At 44.9% G+C, this 9050-nt stretch overlaps 1 protein-coding gene across 1 annotated transcript; it reads left to right on the forward strand.

The window, feature by feature from the left end:
• The first annotated feature begins 287 nt into the window (after positions 1 to 287).
• Positions 288 to 6742, forward strand: LOC119266780 (exosome complex component RRP41 homolog). Its single transcript, XM_037548058.1, has 10 exons — positions 288 to 482; positions 565 to 672; positions 4490 to 4531; positions 4609 to 4676; positions 5168 to 5246; positions 5338 to 5374; positions 5653 to 5769; positions 5859 to 5944; positions 6112 to 6201; positions 6363 to 6742. Exons 1-10 carry the CDS (start codon positions 426 to 428, stop codon positions 6405 to 6407), a joined length of 729 nt encoding a protein of 242 aa, XP_037403955.1. The 5' UTR covers positions 288 to 425; the 3' UTR covers positions 6408 to 6742.
• Positions 6743 to 9050: the final 2308 nt, after the last annotated feature.

A 9050-nucleotide genomic window follows, 5' to 3' on the forward strand; every position in this document is an offset into this window, starting at 1 on the left:
TTGTGGAGGTGCGGGAGCTGCGAGCTTGCTGGTTTGTAACGTCCCGACTTTTCCTGAAACATCACCAGACATGCGAGCTCATCGGATTACAACATCGTTTGTGTTACTGAAACATAATTTATGTTGCGGTATTGATGTTTTCTGAAACAAAACTTATGTTGCAAGATCGAACGGCTCCCGACCCGGCAGATCTTTTAAAAGGATCAGCACGGCCCTTGTTTCTCTGTTGGTGCTGTCAATTGGGCCTTCACCAGTTCAAAAAAAAGAAAAGAAATGGGCCTTGGCGTAAGTACACACATGTGTACCCACGCTCGGCAACGAACCCTCGTCTCGGTCTCGGACCTTAACCCGCGCCCTCGCCGCCGCCGCCGCCGCCGCCCGCTCGGAGCTAGAAGAAGGAGTGGAGAGGGCAAAACAGTCCCGCGATGGAGTACGTCAACCCTCTCACCGGCTTCCGCGTCGACGGCCGTCGCCCCAACGAGGTCACGCCCCTCTCCTCCCTGTCTCGCCTTCCTCTGCTTCACGCTCGGCTGACTCTGCTTCTTCGCGGCCGGTGTCTCGCAGATGCGGCAGCTCAAGGGCGAGGTTGGCGTCGTCTCCAGGGCCGACGGCTCGGCGCTCTTCGAGATGGGCAACACCAGGGTCATCGCCGCCGTCTACGGGCCCCGAGAGGTACTTGATGCTTCCTCCTTTGTCTGAGCATAGGGTTCGTGCACGCCAACTGTTCGACGCATTGTCTGTTAGGAATTGGCGTGAGTTCTGCAGCCAATGATCGGTATTGAGGTGATTTGGGGAGGTTTTTCAATCGCACATGGCATGTATGATAGAATGCCTGCGGGGATTAATGTCAGGTTTGTTGTTATGTTCTGGATTGAGGACGATATTCTTCAAAGGGCACACGAAATGTTTGATGGAATGTCTATGAACGGTTACCGTGGAGTATATTGTTTGGGATCTTTTTTTAAGTTCATACGGCGCGTTTTATGTGGTTTCTGTGAAAGGATTGGTTGTGAGCTTTGTGGTTTATTGTTGGAACTAGATGCCATAGAGCACTGAAACGGCACACTAGTCCTATCATCTTGCGGATGCTACCGCATAATGGGGTCTTTCTGGTGTTTTCTTTTTTAGAACCAATGAGCTAAAAACTCAAGGTCGGGGATTACAATCACGCAGACAAAGCTGCTGTAGGTTTTTCGGGACTCTAGCTGTTAACACCTGGTCTCCGGATCTTCTAGCCACAGCAGCCAGCTCGTGAGCGAGCTTGTTGCACTCCCTTCCAACAATGTTGATCTGGTACGATGAGAAGTACTGGAGAAGTCTTTTTAATATCAGATACGAGAGGGTAGCAGGGAGACCGGTTCAGTGTTGAAGACTGGAGCTCATTTCCCACAGCGGCGCAGTCTGTCTCAATTACTGTCGGATCTCTGTAGAATGTTGCTAGCTCCTGAAGGCCAATCAGCATCGCATAGGTTTCTGCCTCCTGGACAGAGGCGCATGATTCCATTCTTCTGCAGACCGAATTAAGAGCTCTCGCCCATTGGAGTCTCGCGTCACAGCTCCCGCCCAACTTTCTCCTGTATCCTGATGGAACGCTGCGTCAGTGTTTAATTTAACCATCCCTTCCATCGGTTTCGAGCACTGATTGGTCTTTATGGCCGAGGGCTCGCATGGTCTGTCCTCAAACAGAGAGGCAGAGCTTTTACCTCCGACTGCCGCAGACATATGCTGGGCATTGCTTACTTCATTTTCGTATCTGCACAGGAAGGCTACAGATCCTGGGACTGCATCCTTTCCGTTTCCATGGATTAGATTGTTCCTCAATTCCCAAGCCTGCCAACAAAATAAAAGGATTCTTATTCTGACTGTTTGAGGCAGCGGGTCAAGAAGTAGCTGCAGCCAATCCTCGCCTGTTTAACTTAGGTATTCCACTTTGGGGAGGTCCCAGGCAGCTCTTAATTCGTTTCTGACTGCTTTGCTTCTAGTCCAAGTGATAACAGTGTGGTGCTCATCTTCCCTGCCATTTCCACAGATATCACAGTTGTCCTCTTTAGCTATTGTTCTCCTGAAGGCATTATGTTTGGTTGCAAGAGATTTTGTGGCAAACTCGCCATCCGAAGACTTTTACTTTTTAAGGGACCTTGGCTTTCCAGATTAAATCCCATAGGCTTTGGTCTCCCGACACGCTGGTGGAGTTTGATGCAGATAAGTCAGTCTGTCTCTTTAGCCGTTCTGCAAGCTTATAGGCGCTTTTAACAGTTAAAACCCCCGATGTTTCGTGGTGCCAAGCAACAACATCATCAACTGCCTGAGAGGGTAGCCAGATTTTACAAATCTCATCCGCATCAAAAGGATAGAAAATCTGTTTTATCCGTTCCACGTCCCACTCTTTAGCTCCAGAAACCATGAGCTGGTTAACCCATTGCAGTCTCGATCTTCTTATGAACGCAGCCGTGTGCAAACCCTCCTTCCTAGGTATCCACTGATCTCTCTGAATTTGATTTTTTCTTCCATGTCCCACTCTCCAGAATTCCAGATGATGCCCTTTTTAAGTTCTAGACCGAACTCAATCCCTCTCCAGCCCGGGGAGGCATCCGAGGAGAAGACCTTATCCAGTAAGTTTCCATGAGCATAGTACTTGGATTTTACCACTCTGGCACAAAGGCTATCAGGCTTTTGTAGTAGTCTCCATCCTCGCCTCGCTAGCAGGGCTTGGTTGAAGAGATGCATATCATGGAAACCCAGTCCGCCGTTCCTTTTTGCTTTAGACAAATTTTCCCACGGCATCCAGTGCACCTTCCGGTGTCCCTCATTATCTCCCCACCAGAAATCTCTGATCATCCTCTCATATTTTTTACAGAAGCTCAAATTTAGTTTAACCACCACCCCCCCAATTGACATGCATAGGGAGGGCTTGTATAACCGATTTGATATGGACCACCTTTGCAGCCTGAGACATAAACTTTTCGTTCTAGTCACTACACCTTTTCCCAAATCTATCCATGATGGGTTGGAATTTTTCATTCTTCGTTCTGCCGTCAGGAGTTGGTAAACGAAGGTATTTGCTCTCGAAGACTGTGGATTCCACCCACAGGACCTTGGTAATCTCCTCCCTCACATTGCTCGGGCAGGCTTCGCTGAACAACAAAGAGCATTTTCTTTGACTAAGAAGTTGGCAGGAGCATTTTCGGAACGTGACAAGGATCTCATTGGTCTTTTGCGCTTGTTCGGTTCCACGGTGGCTTTGAAGAATAAAAGGCTGTCATCCGTAAATAACAGATTTGAAATACCTGGGCTCCCCCCGGCTACCTTTATCGGTGTAAGACCCCCAACAGCAACCTCCTTGTTCAACAGTGTACAAAGACCTTCAGCCACTAGGAGAAACAGGTACGGGCTAAGTGGGTCTCCCTGGCGCAAGCCTCTCGAGGGTCCAACAGCTCACCATTACATCTTGAGGGTTAGAAAGACTCCATTTCATCTCAAAGACCATTCTCTGCATTGCTCCTTCCAGAAACCTCCAATCCACACGGTCATACGCTGTAGCCAAATCCAGCTTATACGCACAATGGTTATCTCTTTGATTCTTACTATGTTGAATTTTGTGGAAGCACTCAAAAGCTATGATGGCATTGTCCGTGATGAGCCGCCCTGGGATGAAGGCACTTTGGGTTTCTGAAATAAGGTCATCAAGGAACGGCCTGAGGCGGTTAACTAGGATCTATTTTTTTAGGCGGGGTGGTTAACTAGGATCTTAGAAATGACCTTATAAATCACGTCGCATAGGCTGATCGGCCGGTAGTCCTTAATGCTTTCCGGGTTATTTCTTTTGGAATTAGCACAATCACGGTCTTGTTAACCCCGTCAGGGATAGTCCCATCCTCAAAAAAATTTATTATCGCTTTTGTGACTGGTGTTTGGGTACTGCCAATAACATGTTTCTGCTGTTTTGGTACTGCTAATAACATGTTCTAGGAAACCTGTAGGGTCAATGGTGCCAGTAGAACATTTTTAGATCAACAAACAGTGAGGAGCTCTCCGGCTCCATTTCATTGAAAAAAAGACCGCATAACAGGTTCGGCACAAAGCATCCATGCCAAGTTCAGAAAGCAGTAAAAGCAAACTACTGAAATGAACTAAAAAGGTTCAGCCATCTCCAAGTTTCTGTGCAACGCACAGCCATGTTCGAAGTATTACATGCAAAGGGCAAGCCACACCACATTTCCAGTAAAGCACCAGATCAGTCAAGCCCCTGCCGTTGGAGCCATCGGCGACCAGCAGGCAGCATCAATGGTGGAGACAGGGCTCACCAGAGCGGTTGCTTGACTGATCTGCTTGAGTGCCAGTAGAACATGGGGTGTTTTCTCACAGGGCCTATGGCGGCTCTTGTGTAGCTATGATATTGCTTTTCATACCAGTTAGTATTTCTCTATATGAAAGGCTAGCAAATCCCAGCTTAAACCTTATGTTATGTTTGCTTGTTTTACTCATTCAGATCCAAAACAGGAGTCAGCAACAAAACAGTAAAGAGGCTTTGGTAAGTTCATTAGTCTAAGCGCATCAAGTTTTAAAGGCTCTCTTGTTAGGATGTGCTCCTGAGAAATGTGTCTGCAGGTGCGTTGTGAGTATAGAATGGCCGAATTTAGCACTGGGGATCGAAGGAGAAAGCCAAAAGGTGACAGGTATGTTCCAGCTTAAGGAGGAAAAACTGATGAAAATAACTTAATCGCTGACTATAGTGGATTCATTTATTATCAGTACATGCTTTCGACATGACAGGTTTTCATATCGTTATTTCCAGGCGTCTTTTTCTCCATGCTATGTTTTTGCAAATATTTCTGATATCATTATAGTTTTCTGTATTGGGGACTGTTATTTTTGAATTATGTCTGATTTGTTCTTAAAGGGAATCATCTTGAGAGCTTTTTGGGCTGGTAACATGATCAACTATTGCAATGCAATTAAAGTAGAAGATCAGGAATTTCCTCATCATGTGAAATAAAACAGACAGTGCTAATGTATAGCTTATAGTTGATTAATGTCAGTTTGCTTGTGATGAACAACTGAACACACAGTATACAAAGGGAATGAAACGATGCTTCAGGTATAGTATACTTATTTCACTTCCTGCACAACTATATGGTAATAAGGTGAATCTACAACTTTGTGACAGGCGATCAACAGAAATTTCGCTTGTTATTCGTCAAACAATGGAGGCAAGCATATTAACACATTTAATGCCACACTCACAGGTGAGTCATCTAATCAGTTGTGCTGCAAGAAACCTCTATCCCGAATTATAAACAGGACCCACTTTGAATTCTTACTGTGATTGTTTTGTAGATTGACATATTTGTCCAAGTTCTTCAAGCTGATGGTGGTAAGTGCACTATATTTGAATATTTCAGATCTATCTCTAATCTACATGCATAAATAGAACCAACTTTATTTCCTTTCCAAACCAAAGGCACACAACACAAGATTCTTTTTGTCCAGAGGCCGTTTAAATATTTTACTTAGTACACATGCATTTTCTTGTTTCCATTACCCAGTCCTGCTATGATCTACTATTATTTTTACCTATTTTGAAACGATTGTAGCATGAGTGGTGCTTAAAATGACTCCAATTCCTATCTTGATCATGACTGTATATAACAGGAACCAGGTCTGCATGCATCAATGCTGCAACGCTAGCACTTGCAGATGCTGGGATTCCAATGCGAGACATAGTCACTTCTTGCAGTGCTGGGTATCTGTGTTCTACTCCTTTGCTTGGTATGGGCCTATTTTCTGTTCTCACATCTATGACAAAGCTAAGAATCATCTCACAAAGAGGCCTCAACCATTCTAATATGTTATTTCAGATCTGAATTATATAGAAGACAGCGCTGGAGGCGCGGATGTCACCGTTGGCATTCTTGCAAAGATGGACAAAGTGACTCTTCTGCAGGTTACAGAACGATCATAAACTTTGATTGCTCCAAATTTCAGGGTCTCCCTAGCCCACGCCTCATCTGCAACACAAACTTTCTGATGCAACACATTTCTTATGTGCTTAGTTTGCTGCATGACATCATTCATTCACAGCAACACTAATGCTCAAATGGCGATTTTCAGATGGACGCGAAACTACCAATGGACACATTTGAGACTGTGATGGACCTTGCAAGTGAAGGGTGCAAAGCGATCGCAACCTACATCCGAGAGGTTAAGAACCGTTCCTTGTTCTCGGCCGCCCTTGCTCAATTATATCTCCAAACTTGTCGTCCTACCATTGGACACACTGAAACCTTATTGTTGTGTACACCAATGATTTCCCATTGTATGGAACCTCAATGCCGATTGGTTGTGCCGTGATGCTGAAGCAGGTGCTATTGGAGAACACGAAGCAGCTGGAGTGTCAGCGAGGCTAGTCAAACCTAGCAGGTGGAGGCCATTGAACGAGAGCGTGTAGCACTTGAAGGCGGATCTTTTGTGTAACACAGATTGATGGCTTATCTGCCTACCACAGACACTGAACCTGTCAAAGATAGCTGGACCATCATTTTCCCTCCTAACGTAAATGCTGTAGCGCACAGGAGATGACATCTTGATTATGTGAAACTTTGATGTTGAACTTGGTATCCATGTTGTACTTTTGAAAATGTTTTAACATGGTGCAAATTTAACTTAAATAGCAGACGGAGTATGGTACATACATCCCTAGGCTGACATGTTGTGAAAGCATTTCTACTTCTTTTATGATGGATGATGAAAATTTTGTTTGACTGAAAAACTCTTATAGAAGAAAGCATATGTATGCTGCTATCATTCTGCCCGCATCATCACCAAATGGCAACGCAGCTCCATCACACCATTTTGCTGGCTGTAGTCAAATACTCCCTCCGTTTTTTATTTACTCCCCATATTAGCTTTGATTGAAGTCAAACTTTATAAGGTTTGTAGAAAACAATATGAATATTTACAATAACAAATTTGTATGATGTGAAAATATATGCAATGATGAATCCGATGGTATTGATTTGGTAGTTAATATACTATTTTTCTACAAACTTGTTGAAAGTATACAAAGTTTGACTTTAGACAAACCTAATATACGGAGTAAATAAAAACAGAGAGAGTATTATTTCGCCTTGAAGACACAAAAGGAGATATAATAAATACATCAGTTTCGTTCACAACAATGGAGCCAAAGTTACAACACACGTCTACATAATGTATATCAATAGGGTTTGAATCAATAGAGCAACAATATACTGAACTGATGATATGGACACAAAGGGAACATCAAGCACACTATTAAACCGGCACGCAGGCCGCCGAGTTAGTTTTGGGCAAGCACACTATTACCGACAGGAAACGCTGACATGGTAGCATTGTTCTCCAGGCGTCATGTGAAAGAAATATGCCCTAAGAGGCAATAATAAAATTATTATTTTTTTCCTTATATCATGATAAATGTTTATTATTCATGCTAGAATTGTATTAACCGGAAACATAATACATGTGTGAATACATAGACAAACAGATTGTCACTAGTATGCCTCTACTTGACTAGCTCGTTGATCAAAGATGGTTATGTTTCATAACCATAGATATGAGTTGTCATTTGATTAACGGGGTCACATCATTAGGAGAATGATGTGATTGACTGGACCCATTCCGTTAGCTTAGCACACGATCGTTTTAGTAATATGCTATTGCTTTCTTCATGACTTATACATGTTCCTATGACTATGAGATTATGCAACTCCCGTTTACCGGAGGAACACTTTGTGTGCTACCAAACGTCAGAACGTAACTGGGTGATTATAAAGGTGGTCTACAGGTGTCTCCAAAGGTACTTGTTGGGTTGGCATATTTCGAGATTAGGATTTGTCACTCCGAATATCAGAGAGGTATCTCTGGGCCCTCTCGGTAATGCACACCACTTAAGCCTTGCAAGCATTGCTACTAATGAGTTAGTTGCGGGATGATGTATTACAAAACGAGTAAAGAGACTTGCCGGTAACGAGATTGAACTAGGTATTGAGATACCGACGATCGAATCTCGGGCAAGTAACATACCGATGACAAAGGGAACAACGTATGTTGTTATGCGGTTTGACCGGTAAAGATCTTCGTAGAATATGTGGGAGCCAATATGAACAACCAGGTTTCACTATTGGTTATTGACCGGAGACACGTCTCGGTCATGTCTACATAGTTCTCGAACCCGTAGGGTCCGCACGCTTAAAGTTTCGATGACGGTTATATTATGAGTTTATATGTTTTGATGTACCGAAGGTTGTTCGGAGTCTCGGATGTGATCCCGGACATGACGAGGAGTCTCGAAATGGTCGAGACATGAAGATTGATATATTGGAAGCCTATGTTTGTGTTGGGGAACGTAGTAATTTCAAAAATTTCCTATGCACACGCAAGATCATGGTGATGCATAGCAATGAGAGGGGAGAGTGTTGTCTATGTACCCTCGTAGACCGGAAACGGAAGTGTTAGCACAACACGGTTAATGTAGTCGTACGTCTTCACGGCCCGACCGATCAAGCACCAAAACTACGGCACCTCCGAGTTTTAGCACACGTTCAGCTCGATGATGATCCCCGGACTCCGATCTAGCAAAGTGTCGGGGATGAGTTCGGTCAGCACGACAGTGTGGTGACGATCTTGATGTTTTACCGTCGCAGGGCTTCGCCTAAGCACCGCTACAATATTATCGAGGACTATGGTGGAGGGGGGCACCGCACACGGCTAAGAGATCAATGATCAACTGTTGTGTCTCTGGGGTGCCCCCTGCCCCCGTATATAAAGGAGTGGAGGAGGGGGCCGACCAAGGAGGGTGGCGCGCCCTAAGGGGGAGTCCAACTCCCACAGGGAGTAGGACTCCCCTTTTTCCTATTAGGAGTAGGAGAGGGAAGGAAGAGGAAGGAGGGAGGAAGGAAAGGGGGGCCGGCCCCCTCCCAATTCGGATTGGGCTTGGGGGGGGGGGCGCCCCCTCCCTTGCTCCTTTCCCCTCCTTTCCACTAAGGCCCAATAAGGCCCATATACCTCCCGGG

The sequence above is a fragment of the Triticum dicoccoides genome, chromosome 3A, assembly GCF_002162155.2.
Source record: "Triticum dicoccoides isolate Atlit2015 ecotype Zavitan chromosome 3A, WEW_v2.0, whole genome shotgun sequence".
Classification (NCBI taxonomy): domain Eukaryota; kingdom Viridiplantae; phylum Streptophyta; class Magnoliopsida; order Poales; family Poaceae; genus Triticum; species Triticum dicoccoides.

Bases quoted from the DNA above. Each gene is read 5' to 3' on its own strand.
- LOC119266780 (XM_037548058.1), top strand. From the start codon at position 426: ATGGAGTACGTCAACCCTCTCACCGGCTTCCGCGTCGACGGCCGTCGC. The intron at 4,532-4,608 runs GTAAGTTCATTA...ATGTGTCTGCAG, and splicing joins AAAACAGTAAAGAGGCTTTG to GTGCGTTGTGAGTATAGAAT. The intron at 6,202-6,362 runs GTTAAGAACCGT...ATGCTGAAGCAG, and splicing joins TCGCAACCTACATCCGAGAG to GTGCTATTGGAGAACACGAA.